This window comes from Diadema antillarum, unplaced genomic scaffold (assembly GCF_040938485.1).
Source record: "Diadema antillarum isolate AM-2024a unplaced genomic scaffold, OU_Dant_1.0 seq00000538_RagTag, whole genome shotgun sequence".
NCBI lineage: Eukaryota > Metazoa > Echinodermata > Echinoidea > Diadematoida > Diadematidae > Diadema > Diadema antillarum.
Window position 1 is genome coordinate 1,176,755 of NW_027271486.1, and position 20,458 is coordinate 1,197,212.

Consider the following 20,458-nt stretch of genomic DNA (forward strand, 5'->3'; position numbering starts at 1 on the left):
GGCGTTAATCACGGACATGTACATTAGACACGATAGGGTCCACTTGGCCCGCTCCACAGTCGATCTCTGTTGCCGCTGAACGACCATCAGGAACGAAGTCATCGTCCACAACGAGTACACTTCGAAGCTTGCGAAGACCAGCATGAAAAATGCGAGATAGACCTCATCTCTTTCTAATGATTGAATGTTTATGATAAGACCGAACCCCGCTGTCACGCGAATGGTGTTTTGCACAAAGATACCTCCACAGCTGAGAAGGAGGATGCGATCATGACTTTCAATGAGCCCGTGGAGTACGGATACAGTGCTCTTCACTGTAAAACTGTCACCACCACTATTTGTAATGTGAGCGTGGTAGTGGCACAAAGCAATCAGAGGAACATAGCATGCCATCCTGCAGCACCACTGAATGCAGACCGCAACAGTTTTAGACAATTGCGGAAAATAGTCAGTGAGAATCATTACGCTTAATGTTATATACATGACAGAGAATGCAATTAATATCGCGAGATTGCGTTTGAGGAAAGATGAAACACTGGAAAGTGGATTATCCTTTGGAAGTAAGGGGAGATTTTCCGTACAAGTAGCACATGCCTGGTTAGTCCTGTTGCATAGGCACTTTTTCAAAGAACTAAGGAGTGGTGTAGGTTGAACTCCATAAACACATCCAATGTGAGCCCGATCATCAGCTATTTGAAGAGCCGATTTTGGTAGAATGGATGACCACATCTGCCATACGATTCCAGCTGCAATGATTCCGCATTCTGCGTAAAAAGGATTTAATACCTCATCATCAACAATCAGAAACTGCCCAAACGTTCCGTTTAGACGGCACGGGTAGCCTACTGCGATATAAGGTGACTGAATGAACGCAGACAGTGGTAATAAGGTCTTTTGAACCACTATCCAGCACGTACCAGAAAAGAAAATGGCAAGAAAGTTAGGAAACAGGCAATCATCTACAAACGCAGCTTCGTAATAGACGTTAAACAGCCACATTGCCACAACTACTATGGTGGTATAACCTACATCTTCCAAAAGTTGAGCTACAAGGGAAGCGGTGAGCGAAGAGTTGGTATTTTCTGACATACACAAAATCACGCCGATAAGCTGCAAGGGAATATTCATCAGGCACAGAATAACGAAAACATACAGGACGTGCAAAAGTGACTTGTGTGGTTTTGAGTAGAGAGGAATTTCCTGATGAACCACAACGTTCATTGGCCGTGGATGCGCTTGGATGGACTGAGACTCTTGTTCATGTGAGTATGATAAAGACGCATTTCCGCAAGTATGAAGACTATTGTCACGATCATCAAGCGGCAACTTTACCCCGTCAACTGTCGTGATTTGTCGAGATTCGGAGATTAGTTCTTGTGATGAAGTAGGCCTACTACTCAGTGCTTCTTCATCCTCTAGCTGGTCATTTCGGTTCTGTGAGTCAATCTTTGGAAGTTGATTCATTTGCTGATTTGCATCCCTTCTGTTTGAAGATGCCGGAAACCGTCCTGAATTTCCCATCAGAGTTGACTGTGACCGTAATGCTACCACACTCGCACAATGTTCACATTTGGTTGGCCAAAAGACTTTCTGCTCAACATGGAGACGCTCTCGTATGCGGACCAAATACACAATTGTCACCTCCATGGTGAAGATTAAAAAGGCTAGGAAGAATCGGCTGAAGGAGTACGTTATATCACCACTGGTGGCACTATGATGCAGATCGGATCTTGTCGGGAGACCAGGTAGAATCGCATAGCTAAATCCGATGCTCACCCCAAGACAGAGTAACAACGAACTGCTGAACGGGGATTTCTTGATTCGCACAGACTCCTGAAGAGGCGTCATTTTGACTTCGTGCAGACCCTTTAAATAATTCCTGCTTTAACACTTTCCAGTACACATTAACTGGTAGCCACACTTCGAGAAAGGTAAAAACGCGTATTTAAACGTGAACAAGCTGTGGCACGACAGTGTCTGACTTTGGCATGCAGCTACACGCATCTGAACTTTGAGGAGCTATGTTCTTCAAGTTTCACTGCAATTACTGCAGAACATCTCATTTCTTCTCAACGTAGGAAAAATATTCGTAATCATATGACAAATCGTCATTTTGAACTGATAACCACAAGAATATGGAAAGATAAGGTTTCACTTCTCTGTCATCATTTTGTGGTCGATACAAAGTGCCATGCAAGTTAAAATCGTTTGGCGATATTCATAATTGACTACAACCTCTCCCACCCCCGACAAAAAAAAAAATAAAATAAAGAAGAGATTAAAAAAAGCGCAGAACAATAGCACACCGTATTGATCTTATTTTGCATTATTCACTGTGCACCGTGATTTTCATCGGTCTGGCAGAATGGTGGCTGTCGAAAATCAAAAGTTGGTTACGGGACTCAAAGGGATGGTGTAATTTGGTTGAGGTGGGGTTTCAGGTTTTCATATCCTTTTGAGAGATAATGAGACGCCTCCCACATTATGAAATATGAAAGAGTAAGTAATTCTAAGATGGATTCAAAGTTCATTTAATGAAAATCGGTTTTGAAATGGTTGAGATATCCAAGAACCAAGTAAAACAAATCAATCCTAATATAGAAGGTTGGACCCCCTCCTTTTTTTTTATAATTTGGATCGCCTTGTTTTACTTTGTTTTATTTTATTTTGGATATCCAAGCAATCAGTGTAATATGTTTAATTTTTTTTGAAGGGTATCAAAACGGCACATTTTTGGAAACGTTGTTTTCTATAAGCAATTATATAAACATTGTTTCACTTTTCCCTTATACCAATAATATAATGGCCGGTCTCTTGGATTTTTACAAAATTTATGCCGTAAAACTAGTTTTCTTTTAATAATTATTATAATATCTCGGCTTCTAAATAACCTATAGAAACTTGATTTCAACAGCTAAATTACCAGTTTTGAGGGCGAAAGAATCCGATGGTAGAGAAAAAACATAAGATTCCTCCATAGCTCCACTTGACTGACAATTTTCACTTTATTGATTGTTTTATGAGAGATCAGACATTAAAGGACAAGTTCACCTTCATATACATAAGGATTGAGAGAATGCAGCAATATTAGTAGAACACATCAGTGAAAGTTTGAGGAGAATTGGACATTCATTTCAAAAGTTATGAATATTTTAAGTATCTGCGCAGTCACTACTGGAAGAGAAGGCTACTACAGTGTATGATGTCACATGCGTACAACTATATAAGGAAAATAAAAAGAGAATTTCACAAAACTTTACTTTTTAAATAAAGTGCACATTTCTTCGACTTGCTATTGACGTATGTTAAGGGTAATATTATTCCCCCCTGCCTTCTGAAAGAGAGAAGTCAAGTGTTCTTTTGTTTATGGGAGAAAAATGGAAATATGTTGAATTTTCTTTATTCTTTCGTTATATCGTTGTACTCATGTGCCATCACAAGCTATAGTAGTCTTTTCATCCAGCCGTGACTGAGCAGAAACTTCAAAAATTCATAACTTTTGAACGGATTGTCCGATTTTGCTCAAACTCTCACTGATGTGTTCTACTAATATTGCTGCATTCACTCAACCCACATGTCTATGAAGGTGAACTTGTCCTTTAACATTCCAATAAGTCAGTGTCCATGTACAATGAACCAACATGCTCCTCATGACAGACATGGAGTTAATCTTTTAACCAGCCAACATTCCTTGTAGAAGAAAAATTCCAAAGACAAAGAAAGCTATTTCTTAAAGAATCAACATGCTCATCATGGCAGAAATGGGTGCAATCTCTCAGGCAGCAAACTTCCTTTACAGTCTCATCTCAACCATCGTCACCATCAGTTTCATACTTGTTCTGAGTGTGCTCGTTATTTTGACACTCACTGCTGCACCAACAGAGAATGTTTAAGAAAAAAAAAAGATCCGTAAGGTAGCTTGAACCATATCTCGCTTGGGTGACATTCTCTATTTTATGGACTGGTTTTCAAGCAATCGGACTTAAATGTTCCACTTAGTGTCCTTAGAATCGGCTTGCCCCTCATGACAAAAATGGGTTCATTTTTTGTGGCAACTTTCTTTACATATAGTATACATTGTCGTCATCATCAGTTTCATACTTGCTCTAAATGTCCTCATCATTCTGACACTCGCTATCGCACAGGCAAAAAAAAATACAATGGTTAAAAACAATCAGCTAAATTCATCAATCAACTCACTTGAATGACTTTTCTGTTTCACTGACGTGATGATTGTTTTATGAGTGATCAAACATGAATATCCCACTAAGACTGTGTCCGAAAAGAAACAAAATGCACGTCATGGCATAAATGGGTTTAATCTTTCAGGAACCACCCTTCCTGTCCTTGTACATCTCCTTCATCGTCATCAACAGTTTTAGCCTTGCTTTGAGTGTCCTCATCATACTGACACTCACTGCTGCACCGCCAAAGATCAGTGCAGATTAAGTTCTTCTTTCGGCAAGAACATCTGGTAGAAGAAAAAGTCTGTTTTGCGTTGAAAACCAACCATCTCAATGGTAGTCAGTAGAGCTGGAAGTGTGTCTGTCATGGCTCGTTTCAGCTGGCCATCGGACTCCTTGCGGTAGCCGTACTGCAGGGGATCCCACTGAGGATCCTGCAGAGCACTTCTGGTCTATCCCTGTACTCTGGCTTGAATGTGGACTCTCAGGACATGCTGTCTCACAGCTCCAAGAGTAGGAGGTACATTGCAGCTTGTCCTTTCTGCCATATGCTTGCAGAAGAGATGCTATCGCAGTTCGGAGATGGTCTTGATGTCAATGTCATGTATTATATTGCATCGTATTTGGGTTTTTCGCATAAAATCAACTTAACACGAATACACAAACGATAAGCCAAATAAAACAGTATTAACTGAAATACGGCTGCATTACCCTGCTCAGCTCTGCCTTCAAGACAATGTTCTACCGAGGGGTCCAGGAAAACCATATACACAGCAGCATTGTACAAAAAAGACTAGATTTCAGAAAACAGTACGCAGCTATGATCATTAAAACCAGAAATACAACCAAAGGTGAGCAAAAAATGTGTGGCAACCGTTCTATACAGCAAGGACCTTACAGAGGCAGACACACACGCACACACACACACACACACACATACACACACATATGTTATGATATCATGTCCATACCATCACTAAATATCTTTTATGTGTTGACTGTTACGATCTTGTATACTTTTCAGCGGAGAACAATAATACAGGAATAACAATTCATAAATGATAATCAGTCAAAATACGGCCGGAGTGCCTAAGCTGCTCAGCTGTGCCTTCAAGACATTACCGCTCTACCGAGAAGTACAGGAAATCTGTAATGCACAACAACATTATACATAAAAGACTAAATTTGAGAAAGCAATATAGAGCGATTAGCATTAAAAGCAAAAAGTACATCAAAAATGAACAAAAAATTGTAGTGACGTTCTACAGCAAGGGCCGAGCACAGGCAGACACGTAATAACACACACGCGCTCACACACACACACACACACATTATTATTATTTAGTAAAAGAACTTTGCTCATAGCAACACTAACTATCTCTTATCTGTTGCTGTTACGATCTTGTATACTTTTGACCAAGGGAAAGACGAAACGACAAAGACAAAAGCAGAGCAAGTAATATCGTGCTTTTATGGTGGGCCAAGATTTAATTACAATAATCGATTACTATGCAGAGGTGATTAAGAATGTGATAATGGCTTTACGAACTCTCGAAACGAATAAAGAGATGAAAGCAGGAAATGCAGGATGTGAAAATAACACATATTAATAGGCCTATATACATGTATACACGCTATCAAACGATTACCTGATGCATATCATAAAGTAGGGCCTACACAGCAGTGTCCACCGCAGTCGTTGTGGCAAAAATTATTTTTCTTCGCTTTCGATATACATGTAGCTTACTCTAATAGACCTGTTTTTTTTTTTTAGTTTGCCTCGTCCTTAGCAATCCTTACAAAGCTGACATGAAACGGATTGTGGAGTTTATTTTGCATTCTATATAAATGTAAATTTCCCGAGTCATTATGAGTGCATTTATTATTAACATTTCAGATGTTATGGCATTGTTCTACTATTTAAAAGCAAAATGAAGTAATCAGACGCTGAAAAGTTTGTTGCAACGTTGATAGAATTTATTTCAACCAAAAAAAAAATCATCTTGAATTTGCAGGACTTAATATCAACAAACCCTCCTGATCAAGATTGATTGATTGCTCCGAAAATTAATTAAACAGCACAAGTGTCTGACGGAGAAAACAAAAACCAAAAATTGAATCATTAACGTCGTTTCTTTCTACGTGAAAGAATATGTTCATGCTTATTTTCATCCACGGCTTCCTTTATTGATGTTGTAATGCTGGAGAGAGAATTTTCATAACATAGTCTTCTGCCAATGTAACATATAATTCCCTGTATTCCTTTCGGTTTCCATTGTTGTATTCTCTAGCGTACTTAACAGCGCATCTTCATGATGATATCAAGTGCACATGATATAGCCATCAATCTTCTTTAAAAAAAAGGAAAGGAATATGCATCGAGAGAAGGTGACACTTGTGGCATACGATGATCACTGGCTGATCGACGGTGGGGGCAGGGTTCAGGACTATTTAAGAAATTGCAAACTGGATTGTATAAAATGTTAACAATCGAGATGAAGCGAAGCGTCGGGTAATTTCAAAGTTTTCTTAAACACATCAGCCAGTATTCTGGAGAAAAATGTCAAGATACAGACCCCCTTCTACTCGTAAACTAAGCATCCGTAACGATCATTATGGTATTATGGCTGTAATGTTTCAACTGAGAGCGTGTCACGTGCCATGAAGGCACACATGACAGCGAATCCTATGTAGAATTTGATTACAAATCATATCAAGTTGTCAGGATAATAACAAGAACTCTCTGTACTGGGAAGAACTCACTCCCCATTCCCTATCCCCACCCCCCCCCCCCCCCCCGCTATCCGCGCCCATGTATCATACACACCACCACTTCATGTACATAGGTGAGCTGTACCCAGGGGAAGCTTACATGTACTCGTATCGGTCGAGGTTGAAGGGAAGACTATAGACTCACGCAAACATCACACCATCACAATACAACAGGAATGGCTGAAGAAAGAGAAGTGAGAGTGAGCACCCATAGCTATGTCAGCATGATCTGCCTCAGCCTATTTCTCAGTTTTCTCGTGTTTTTGTCTGTCGTCCCTTCGACGCCGGGGCAAAAACATTGGACTGAACTATACAAATTTTCTTACATTATAGCGCAGATCATAGTGGCTCTGATCATTGGGCTTGTCCTCTTCTGGTTGTCTTTCCCAAGGACGAGATACCACAGGAAACAAACCATCTTCTGGCCGAAACAATGTCGACATTGTGCCCAGGTCCTTGGTATGCTGACACAATGGAATAAATGCAGTGAATCTTCAAAGGTGCAGACCCCACCCCTTAATCACCCATCTTCCGTCAAGCTGTTTTCTGAATCCACGTCACAGCAAGGGTCTTCAAGGGAAGGACTCGAGGGAACTGAATCCCAGTACAACAATAATACCAGCTGTGCAGGAGAGCTGTGGTACTTACGCCGGAAATCGCTAGCACAGGCTATGATTATCCTTGGTGTAATCGGCATCGTTGGAGCACCTCTGAAATTTGTCAGTTTTATTCTAGATCAGCACGCAACTCTCGTGAACGTATGTCGGGTCACTTTTGCAATGGTTTTAATCCTGGTTGTCCTCCCGGCCACAATGTTTAGCATCGCCAGGTATCACGATGCCGTTTTTGTCGACACACCTCTCTTCTCGGCTGGTTTTGCCTTCCTTTGTGGTGGCTTCATGTGGTTGGCCACTTTTAAGCTCTTTTTCCCCATTAGTGGACTCTTTGGCAACGCGTCCTTTCCATATTGGCAAAATGGCACTGGAAACAGTGTCATTCTTCCAAGTTTAGGTAGGCAGTTTTAGTTCAGCAATAGTCATAACATGAGGTAATAATTTCAGTTTTTGCGTCTCTCCCACTGGTTCGCCTACGAACCTTTAGAAAGTATGTCATATCTGAAGTAATATCGTACAAAATAAACCATGTCCATCTCATCAAATGATTCTACCATTGCTGTGATTTAGTAACATTACTTTTAAGGGAATGTTCTGTGGTATATAGTTGCTAAATATTGCTAGAGTAAAATACTTAGCTATCCAGTCAGAGATTTTTCACAGGAAGGAAATTACCGTCTCATTTAAAATCTCTTTTTTTTTTCATTACTATTATAATGGCGAACATGTCTGTTTTTGGTAAGGTGTGTCAAATGTTGATGCTGAAAAGTTTCGTTGTCTTTGTCGAATCTTTATAAAAAAGCAGAAAAAAACGAGCTATAGTGTTGCTTAGTATTGAAGTATGTTGAATGTTTCCTGTTTTATTCTTTCCCTCTCTATAGCAAATTGTGTTGCATCAAAAGGAACATCTATCGACATTTTGACACTAGGTGCGATCTTACACAATGTTTCGTTTATCACAGGTGCGTCTTTGATGTCCATGTATGCACAGTGCGCTTTAATCGGTACTGTATTCCTATGGACCATCTGGTCATCAATGATTAGACGACACACCCTTCATACATATCTAGGCGAATCCAATTCAGAAATCCAGTCATTTGATCGTTCCCGATTACGACGAGGCATTACCATTTCAGGGGCTAACACCAGCCAGAGTGCCATGCGACATGATGAGGATGAACCGTCTGGTTCACGTGAAAGACACGCCCTGCTGCATCACGTGAATTGTGATACGGGCAGACAGCTTAAATCATATACGCGCCGAGTCCTTGCAGTGTCCCTCATTGTGGCGTTACTCTACTCTAGCGCTCGCTTCACCGTGGCTGCCTACCCTGGCACCATACTCTCTTCAAAAGCCAAGTTCTACTCGAGTACTCGTCTGCATACCCTATTTTATTTACCAGTGATAATCATGTGTCTACATCAACAGCGTCTAACGAGAGCATCAAGACGTTTTCAATAATGTTGCCAATCTTCTTGCGCTGGTCATGTTGGCAGATCTCTTGGAGTCGATGATGTCGTCTATCTCGTCTCTCTCTTTGGGACTTTCTTACATCGGATTTTCGACATCCTACCGTATATTGCACTGACAATCCTGAATAAGAGTGTTCGAAGTATAATAGGCCTTATGTATGAGTGTTTTGTAATATATGTAGCGTGGTTGATTTCTTCATTTCTACACCGTGTCCGGCGCCAATACTTTTCGAATATTAATGAGGTCAAGTGGACTCTGGCGACATTGGTGTACCTCGGATTTGTTAGTGCTGCGCAGTGGTTGAAAGACAGCTGGGAGGCTGGTTTCTTCGAGTCTGGGGTACCGAAAGTTATTGATTTCTTGTTGCAACCACTTGTATTAATGTTTAGGCTCATGACTTCAATTAGTGCTTACGAAACCTATCATATCGTTTTATCAAAATATAAAGAAATCAGTTCAAACCACACACCAAATTATGGGACAATTCAACGTTCTCGGTAAAAGCCTGTATTATGTCGTCATCTGTTTACATGTGTTATTTTCATTTATAATGATGTATCCTATTAAAGCTTATCAAAGTTGGAGCGTCTGAAAACCGTGGAGAAATTGCACACTGGTAGAGTATTTGAAACAATGCGTGTGAAGTCCATTTAAAATACGTGTTTATTTCCAAAATGCTTAACTTGTTTATGCCACATTTGAGGTTGTAGAGAAATTATGACTAAAGCGTGTTTTTTGACAATTAATATGACATTCGATTGAGTGCAAAGTGATGGTTTGGAGGTCTCATTTTTCAATGGTATTTACGTCATGATGAAACCTTGAAATAATTCACTATAACAACGGAACCTGCAACCGTTAGCATTGATATATCACTGTGACGAGTCAAGATTCAAAGCAGTCTTCATTATCATAATTATGGGTTGTTAGGGGTGGGATGTCACGTGCTTTACAGATTGATACCAACAATGAACTATGAGGGGCCCAGGATTTAGGCTTCGGTCAATTCACAATTTTGAGATTCGAGATTTCTCTTTCGATAATTTACTATTCAGGTTCAATAACTTCAATAACATTTTACATGAAACCCTCGAATGCCATATCGGTTTAGTCTCATTGACGAGATGGCAAGGACGAACCTGGCAACCCTGGAATAAAATGAAAAAACTTAACCAGTGTGTGTGTTTCAGAGATGAGCCTGCGCTTTAGGTTAAAGTATTCGGAATGTTTTTGGATTTAGACTGCATCTTTCTGACTCATCGGTGATTGATGTAAATCACATTATGTAATTACTCCTTTGTTTCCTTATTTCCCATATTCCATCACAAATGGCATTAAAGTAAAGGTGGATGGATGGTCCATGTTGATCTCGGCTTTTTGAGTAGGCCTTTATCCGCTTACGATCCAGATAAAATGTATTTATAAAATCAAGTCAAATTTTGTGATTCACATTCAAATCATTTTAGGAAAGCACAAATAGTCATTCACATGAATCAATTATTGTACTTTCAGTAAGTCAGAAGAATGTTACATTTTACTTGTCGAGGAATGCACCTTACTACAAGCATTTTTTTTTTTTTGCTTTCCTCCCCATCTCCAGCATTCCCTAGATTTCAGAGTGTTGTGGTGTTTCTTTTGACCTTATGAATGGTATATCCATTAATTTCACTTATATTTTGTAATACCGATTTTGATATTATATAAACAATGTATATGCACTCGTGTCTTCTGTTAAAAAAGAAGAGCACTTACGTGTTTTGTTGGGAATAGAAATATTAATGAATTGATTTAATTAATTTCTTCAGTGATATTAATTTTCACATATCAAATGTCATGATGCAATTCATCATGATAAGTGCTTTTAGCACGTCTTGTAAAAACCAATACTTGCGACAATTGAGTTGATCTCCGCCTTGTGTTTTTTTTTCTTTGTTTTTTTGTTGTTTTTTCTCTACAATCGAAGGTGATTTGCGTTTTCTTCCTGTTTTTCAATAGGCAGTAGGCACTCAAACGCTCTTTCAATAAAATGAGGACGGATTTGGTAAGTTTCTTTGTAAAAATTCCTATTTTTCTCAACGTGTTCAATTCAATTCAATTCAAAGTTTATCTCATTTTCGACAAAACATATATGTTACACTTCTTTTGACAACAGAGAATAAGGTAAACAGAACAGTTTGCAATGAAAAGACTGTACATTGATTGAGGACCTTATAGTAATTATACATTGTAGTAAAAAAAGAAACAGATGTGTTCACACATCATGATAGAAAGCATCCAGTGCTTTTAAACTAACTTCATTTTGTAAACACAGAATTACATTCATCATAGTTTTTACGTACATAATGACGCCTTGAAGTGCCTTTCATAATGTGGGTTAAACAAAAAGCCCAAAGGTTTGAAACTTAACAGCAACGAGACAACACTGTGATGGTGTAGATAATGGAAACGTGTTAAATCCCGCTCAGGTCAAATTGTTCGTCACCAGCACACTTACTAGTACACTGTATATTTAGTCGGGGTTTTCTGTTCTTTGTTTCGTTTTCATTTTTTTTCTTTTTGAGAGGGGCAATAAGTTGGTGAGCGACTGGAGGTGAAGAGGGACAGGTTTAGGCAAGTTAGGGGTAGGTAATAGTTTGTTAGTAAGGATAGTTAAGTAGGGATATTTTGTTGTTGTTGTTGTTGTTGTTGTTGTTGTTGTAAATGCAGCAAGCATAACAGACACGTGATTATTTTGTTTTGTGTAACAAAATCAGGTATTATGGGTAGGGTGATACGTTTTAGGTATATGATGAGTTTCCTACGCTTAATTAGATTATGGTTTAGGAGATATTAGTTTACCGTGTTTAGTGCAGGCTTTGGTGAAAAGTATTTTCATATTTTCATATGTTGCAATTAGACAGATGTTGGTGAGTTTGGTCAAGTTGATCAAGATGGAATTCTTTATTATGAGATATGTGTATATTTTTGTATCACTTTTGAAAAGGTTGTATGACATGGCATAAGTACATCATTCTATGATTTAAGAATGTAAATATGATTATATATATATATATATATATATTACATATACATATATATATATATATAGAGAGAGAGAGAGAGAGAGAGAGAAAGAGAGAGAGAGACAGAGGCATACAAGTTAGAAGAATAGAGCTGCTTCGTTTGTTTACATTCGTTTCATTGTGAACAAGATGCTGATATTGAATTAAGATAAAAATATATATAAGTTTTAAAAACGTGTACGTAACAGTTGTGCTTGTATAGTGTCTCAACTGCACAACATATTTGATTGTACCCGTATTGCACAACTACAGAACATGCTATCATCACTGCACTGGATAGAACGCCAAATACTTACTTATATTGCGGCCTCGGTGGAATAGAACTGCACAAGAGATAATTTAGTATTTTGAGTTCTGTAGTACAGTACTGGTATATTAATCGAACATGCACTAATTGTTAGAATATATGATAGACCCCTCGAACTGTATGTATTTTCAGTAGGTCTAGGCCCCTTACTAGATCTAATCTACTTAATCCTTTTAGCTCTCAGATACAAAGGCTTCTTACCTTTGAAGACATTATTTGCCATTTGCAGATGAAACAAAAACCCAGGGTTAGTACTTCAAAATAGTTTCGGATAGAAACAACCAATGAAAAATGTTAATCAGTATAATCAATGTTAGAATAATGTTAAATGTGCAAAATGTGAACAATGGTTATAATAAAATTTTTTCTATAATGAACAGTTATGGTGTTGTGGGGTTTTTTTGAGAAAAATAGTGATATCTCCTTATATTGTAAGCTTTATTGCAAATATTTAATATGGTAGCATGTTCTGTGATACAACTGAGCTCCACATATGCATCACTTTTTTAATTAGTGCTCCCAGTGGAAAACAATAACTTTTTCATGAACTCCAAACTCCAGATGTCAGCTCTTCTTAGCTCTTCAATGGTGGAACACTCTGAACACGAAAAAGCCTGAAATTGAATGCTGGGAACACGGGAATCCCAGCGCCAATAGCTCAGTCGGTAGAGCACCGGTCTAGTAATCCGGAGGTCTCGGGTTCGAATCCCGATGAAAACCCATTTTCTTTGCTCAAAGTTTTCACTATCTATTATTTGTTTCTGGTCAGTTTTCCCTTTCTTGTTTCAATATATATTACAAAAAAATAAAAAGCTGCATCGCTTCGGCGATCCCTCGTATTTATTCCCAAGTTGATTTACATCCTTTGGGTTTATGTCAGGTTAATGTGTGTGTGTGTGGCACACATACACACGCTATAGCTTCTGACCAAACGAGCAAAGAGAGTTAAGGGTTTGGGACGAACACCGATCTAGGGCTTTCAATAGCTCAGTCGGTAGAGCACCGGTTTAGTAATCCGGAGGTCTCGGGTTCGAATCCTGATGAAAACCCATTTTCTTTGCTCAAAGTTTTCACTATCTATTATTTGTTTCTGGTCAGTTTTCCCTTTCTTGTTTCAATATATATTACAAAAAATGAAAAGCTACATCGCTTCGGCGATCCCTCGTATTTATTCCCAAGTTGATTTACATCCTTTGGGTTTATGTCAGGTTAATGTGTGTGTGTGTGGCACACATACACACGCTATAGCTTCTGACCACACGAGCAAAGAGAGTTAAGGGTAGAGCACCGGTTTAGTAATCCGGAGGTCTCGGGTTCGAATCCCGATGAAAGCCCATTTTCTTTGCTCAAAGTTTTCACGATCTGTCGTTTGTTTCTGGTCAGTTCTCCCTTTCTTGTTTCAATGTATATATATATATATATATATATATATATATATATATATATATGTATATATATATATATATATATATATATATATATATATACAGCTGTTATGCATACATGCATATAATGTACAGTAACCTGTAATGGTAGGTTGCGCCCTCGCTTGTTCAGTCATCATACATCAAACTGTTAAAGGCCCAGTTTACCTTTGGAAACAGTGATTTAAAGAAATTTCAAGATATGACATTTAATGCATATGTGTAGGTCTGTCATATAAAATTACATAAAAATCATATAAACTATATATTATATAAAATAATAGTATAAAATTTTCGAGATAAAGCCCAAAATATAAGGAGATATCTGTATATTTCTCAATTAACCGTAACTGTAGATGGTTTAGTCTGGAAACATTTTTATTGAAACTATTGTTCACATTTTTTAGATCTAACAATACGTAACATCGATTTTACGGATTCAAATCTTTACAGTAGTTGTTTTCATCCCTATCTCACATTTAAGAACTATTTTAAAGCACTAATGCTGGGTTTCTGTTTCATATGCAAATGGTAAATTATGCCTTTAATCTGTCAGAGTATGCGTCATCTATGGGCTCCTGCTTTTAACCCGTTCCATACTAAATTCTAAAATCCCCATAGACTTAATACACAGGCCACCAGGTTCCCGTATTGAACGGGTTAATAGATCGATTTTCTTCAAAACTCATGATATGGAAGTGATGCTGGTCACATTGGTCCACTTTTCATAGGGTTAGTGGTCATAGTTTGAACAGTGTCCTATATGCGTTGCCCAAGAAGCTGCATTTCTTGAGGGATTTTACTTCAAATCCGAAATGGAAATGTATAATCTGCCGGTACCTTTGGTAGTAGCGCCCTCGCTTGTTCAGTGTTCACACACAAAATATCTAACATTGCCTAACGTTTTAGGGTCTCTTGTCTGCACTCAATGACCACATTTCTCTTAATAGATTTCGTTCACGTTTTGTACAGAGGACAGTGATTCATCAACAAAAGTTGACCTGTCTTAGTTTTGGAGATGCCCCTTCGATGTTCAAACTCGTTTGGGGCTGCCACCGTTTAGACATTCCTTTTTTGTTTTCTACCATGTATTATTAGGCCAACTATTCTTCATATTCCTGTATTTTTTCGTCAAAACTCGTAATACCTTGATCATACTTGAATTTGGATCCTTAAAGCTTCTAGCAATGCTATCCGCTGTGTTTCCACTTTAATAGTTTAAGGTGTTAGAATATATTTTGATGGACATCCTTTGTGCACCATGTAGGTGGCACTTCGTCATGCTCGTGGTGGATATTTTTGATAGTTTGTATACTTTGGTGTACGATAAATATGATATTATCTAGACTCATGCTATTATTATTGGTAATGCTACCCTCAGACTTTTTGTTGTTGTTTGGTGGGGGAGTTGATATGCAGATTAGTCATGTTGTGTATGACGACTGGAGATGCCATATTTGATGAGAGGCAGGGATTTTTTCACGGTTCGTATTAAAATATGATAAATTCATGCGGTTAGGTTGCCTAATGAGAGACTTGCGAGGTGACGATAATAATAATTAATGATGATAATCAATTGAGATTTCCCAGAGACACGATGCAATGAAAACTTGCTATATAAAATCGGTATTATTTTCCCAGAAGCAAATGTCCTTCCTATACTGTTTATCATCAAGGAGAAAGAGAATGACATGACATAAATTTCTAAAAATAATGAGTAGACAACTACTGGAGGGAATGTTAGTGGGATATAAAGAGAGATTAGCATTAAGTCCCGTGACCAACTTTCGATTTTCAATAGCCATAATTCTGCCAGATCGATACTGTGTCCGGGATATTAATCGCATGATAAAGACAACGTTTTTCTACCTCAAAAAGGAAATAAAATAGAGATGAAAAGAAAAAGGCAATTGCCACCATTTCCGCATAGCGATCGGTAACGCTATGCTCGTTTCGATCATGATGCTATCTGTGTTTTTATATAATGGCTCGACAGCAATATCTTGTATCATTACTTCGGTTGAATATTATACACAAGATCTGAGTGGCAATTTATGGCAAATCCCACAACGTGAACACTTTGAATTGAACACCATTCTACGCGTGTGGATGCATATTTGGCATTTCTAACTACTGTCACCAGCTATCTACGCCCGTGCATCATTGGTGCACATAGCACGATATCTGAACGTTACCGCACATACACATACACACATCGGTCGCACATCGGTCTAAAGGTTGAAGAGAAGACAGTCTTACCCCAGCGACATGTCATCAGAACACAACAGCACAGGAATGGCGGAAGAAAGAGAAGTGAGAGTGAGCACCCATAGCTATGTCAGCATGATCTGCCTCAGCCTATTTCTCAGTTTTCTCGCGTATTTGTCTGTTGGCCCTTCGACTCCAGTTGCAGCGAAGGATTGGTCGGAAATGTGCAAAGTTATCCATGTCTTGGCGCAGATCATAGTGGCTCTGATGATGGCGATTGTCCTCTTCTGGTTTTCTTTCACAAGGCCAAGATACCACAGGAAACAGACCATCTTCTGGCCGAAGCAATGTCGACATTGTGCCCAGGTAATTGGTATTCTGACACAATGTAGAGGCAGCGAACCCTCACAGGTGCAGACCCGATCCCTTCACTCACATTCTGTCCAGTCGTCTTCTGATACCGCGTCACGACAAGAGTCCTCGAGGGAAAATCTTCTTTCACCACTGGATACTGACGCAATTGAAGGGGATGGAAGTCAAGAGAATCAACAAGAACATGATAAAAGACTCGAGTCCTCTGAATCCCAGTGCAATGCCAGCTGTTCTGGAAAGTGGTACCTTCGCCGAAAGTCTCTAGCCCAGGCTATGATAATAATGGGCTTGCTCAGCTTTGTTTTAGGACCCCTCAAAGTTTTCAAGTACATTCTTCATCGGGATGTAACGCTATTGCATATATTCGGGGACACTTTTATGATTATACTAATGTTTGGTGTGCTACCGGCCTCAATTTTGGGCATTGCTAGGTATCACGATGCCGTTTTTGTCGACACACCTCTCTTCTCGGCTGGATGTGCCTTTCTTTGTGGTGGCTTCATGTGGTTGGCCACTTTTAAGATAGGTGTCCCTATTGGTGACCTTTTTGGTAATGGCTCCTGTCCATATTCTCAAATATACACTACTGACCGGTGGGACTTTATTCAGACGAGTTTAGGTAAGAAGGGTAAATAAGCAATTGCAATTCAAAAGTTATCAAAAATAAATCTCCCTGTCAGAGAAGCGGGCTCATGAATATTCATAAGATATCCTCCTTCAGTATAAAAGGCAGGAGAGATTGTATCCGTTACACCTTTTTTACATCTGCTATAAGAAAAAAGAATACGTTCAAGGGTTGTAGGGCCTGCTTTGGACACTGATTGGTATATTAGCGATGTTGCCGATCAGTGGAGGAATGTTGCCAAAGACAAATGAAGTCATTGTTAATCAAATCTGCAAACTACTAATTGCTTCGTGCAGCACTAAGTCTTCGGAATATGTTAGGTGTTCTGTAATATAGAAGTATACGTAGGAAGATTATTCTTCCGGATAAGTAACACACATATCCAATACTTACCGTTCACAAAGTGGTCACTGCCGAAATTCCATAAAACCTGTGACTATCCTTTATTCCTTCACGAAAAAAAAAGGAAGATGATTCTTCCTTATGAATACATGGCTCTCTAAAAAGATCACTTCGTCTTGGTGAAAGTCTGGGTGAAAGAAAAACTGATTTTCCTTTCAAGGAATAATCCATCATCAGCGTGTTTATGGCCCCCTCAGACAGTGTCAAAAGCAAGCTGGTGATACCCTTGATTATAAAACATTGACACATTATTGTATCTAAAACTACATGGTTCTGGCTTGAGAGGAACAGTATCGTCCTAATTTGGTTTGTTTATTTATTAAAACCTAAAAAAGAAAAACATCTAGCAGAGCTTCTGGCGCCCCTCAAAGATCAAATCTTGGACCCTTCATTTGTTTTTCCTTCTTTTCATAAACGACTTACTCTTTTCTTCATCTTTGACAGAACTAAATCAATTAGATTCTGCTGATGATACAAACATACTTTATTCTGATAAAAATTTATCACTTTGATTAGTGACAACAGTCTAAACAGCGAGCTAATTCCAGTTTTATCCAGTTTTGAATGTTCTGAATTGTTCCATAATACGATCAAAACTAATTTTATTCAATCTACAAGTATTTCTCATTAAGTTGTATGATAGCCATTGGTAATTTACCAATTTAGCTTCATTCTGAAGAGATTTCTTACTAAATGTTTAGTGTAAAAGATGGATTCTAATCTTAGGTGAAATGGCGACATAATTAAGACATAAATTCCACTGTGTCCACCAATATTTCCGAAGCCCCATCATCGCATTCGATCGTAAAGTCCTTTCCTTCTTACCCACATTAAGTACTGTTAAGTTGTATGGAAAACTGTAGCTTGATCAAAATACACTTTGTTCCTCCATAAAAAGGGGGTCCATAAAGGCGCATTCTGACCCATGCTTAAGCATAAGACCCGGTATCGGGAGGTTTCCATCACCCCTCCCCCACCCCTGCTCCCCATCTTTTTCCTTATCCTTCCTTCCCGCGAACATCATGCTGCATCCCTTTGTTTTATTGCACTAGATACTCGGTTACCAAAGAGTCAAGCTTTTTGCTTATTGTTGACCACTACAACCGTGTCGTATGGAAATTTAGACACATGAAAATATTTTGCAGATGTAGAGTATTGAAAATTGTTGAAATTGTACAAAATAAAAATGTTGTGTAGTATTACACATGAACATATTGTTTATGTGTGATGACATTGCTGAAAATTGATCATGTAGAGTAATGCTATACAGGAAATATGTAAATCAAAACGAGATCTATCAAATCAAATCAAGTAATATAGGACTGTTGTCACTTGTGTGTATAATATTCAACTTTTAATTCATCTGATAAGACACTTGTAACACTCAAATTGAAAAGTCTTTAGATGAGGTTTAATCTCTGTAACATGTATGAAGTAGCTAGGTACGATGTTGAATGTATCATGCAACTTAAACTATTGTATTAATGATCGTTCTCATCATATCACCATTACAGGAGCATCAGCGATGTCGATGTATGCACAATGCGCTATAATCGGTACTGTATTCCTTTGGACCATTTGGTCATCTATGATAAGGCAACACACCCTTCACCTACGCGAATCCAACCCACAGATCCAGCCATTTGATCCTCCCCGGTCACAACAAGTCACCAGGGACTCCGGGACAAGCTATAGGATGAATGTCATACGATATGACGAAGACGCAACGTCTCATGCAGGGGACAGCGAGGAAGGGGGACAGTTGCTGCAGCACGAAGGCAGCAGACAAGACAGACTGCTCAAGCCATTTTTGCACCGTGTCCTGAGAGTATCCGTAGGTGCTGCTACAATCTACTCTGGTGCTCGCTTCGCTATTGCCATCTTTCCCAACGAAATGATATCTGGAGACGCCAAATTCTTCTTCGCAACTGTGATGAATGTCACGTTTTACTCACCGGTCATCATCTTTATTATATATCAGCATCATTTAACGAGAGCTTCAAGAGGTTTGCGGCAGGTTTGTGGACCTTGCGCTGGAACAGCTTTTGGGGGTGATAATCTCTTATACCTCATCTCTCTCTTCGGAACTTTTATCTCTAAACTTTTCAGCATCATGGCAGCCATAGCGCTACTATTCTTAGATGGGAGCGTTCGATGTTTACTCTATCTTGTGCATAAAGTCCTTGCAGTATGGATTGCATGGCTGGTATCTTCATTCGTATATCGGGTACAGCGCCAGGACTCCTCCAAGATTGCTGAGGTCAAGTGGACTCTAGCGACCTTGGTGTACCTTGGGTTCTTCAGTGCTGCCCGGTGGCTCAAGAATAGCTGGGGTGATAGCTATGAGCCACTGGAAGTTAACTTCTTCAAACGGGAGGTGGTAGCGTTTGTTCATATTCTACTGATTCCACTAGAATTAATGTTTGAACTCATGACCGCTCTGCTTGCATATGAAAGATATCACATCTTGTTATCCAGGTATAAAGAAAACGCTTTAATTCCCGCTAAGACGTACGGGACCATTCAACGTTCCCATTAGAAATATGTAGTGTTTGCTCTTTCAGTGTCAGACTGAGAAAATATAACAGGTCAACTCCCACCCCCCCCCCAAAAAAAAAAAATGTCATTGGTACAAAATGTCATAAGTAAGTGCATGTGTGTGAAATTTATTGACATTAACGGTTAGAAAGAGATATGTCAGGGTTGAATACGGCAGATACCTTTGCGAAATATGAACCACCGACGCGCTCAATATGTATTTTGTGCGATCAATACCGCTCTCCTTATACTATTTCTGCAAAACTTGTTATACGCCTGTATTATATTCTACTCCTGGCGTACCATGTCCTTCCCTTCTCTGGTATTCACATGTTTTATTTTTATCATTTCACCTTCTTTCTCCAGACCCCCGTCCCCCTCTTCTCTTGGTATTTTCACCATTAATGGTGCAGCAATCTGTTACATTCAGCTTTCTACTCACCATCTCCTTGTTTTGATCTTTTGTTACTATTCTG

The 20,458-nt window shown here is 38.9% G+C and overlaps 2 protein-coding genes across 2 annotated transcripts in view; both read left to right on the top strand.

The window, feature by feature from the left end:
* The window catches only part of LOC139734669 (uncharacterized), a 31,717-nt gene extending 25,217 nt beyond the window's left edge, over nt 1-6,500 (top strand). Inside the window, exons 4-5 of the mRNA XM_071645457.1 lie at nt 4,565-4,704; nt 6,476-6,500. Coding sequence (XP_071501558.1) covers nt 4,565-4,704; nt 6,476-6,500 — 165 coding nt within the window. The remainder of the gene's footprint in view (nt 1-4,564; nt 4,705-6,475) is intronic.
* A 582-nt stretch (nt 6,501-7,082) lies between these two features.
* On the top strand, nt 7,083-20,029 carry LOC139734656 (uncharacterized). The gene is made up of 2 exons (XM_071645444.1): nt 7,083-7,967; nt 18,959-20,029. The coding sequence occupies exons 1-2, from the start codon at nt 7,133-7,135 to the stop codon at nt 19,981-19,983; spliced, it is 1,860 nt and encodes a 619-aa protein (XP_071501545.1). The 5' UTR covers nt 7,083-7,132; the 3' UTR covers nt 19,984-20,029.
* Nucleotides 20,030-20,458: the final 429 nt, after the last annotated feature.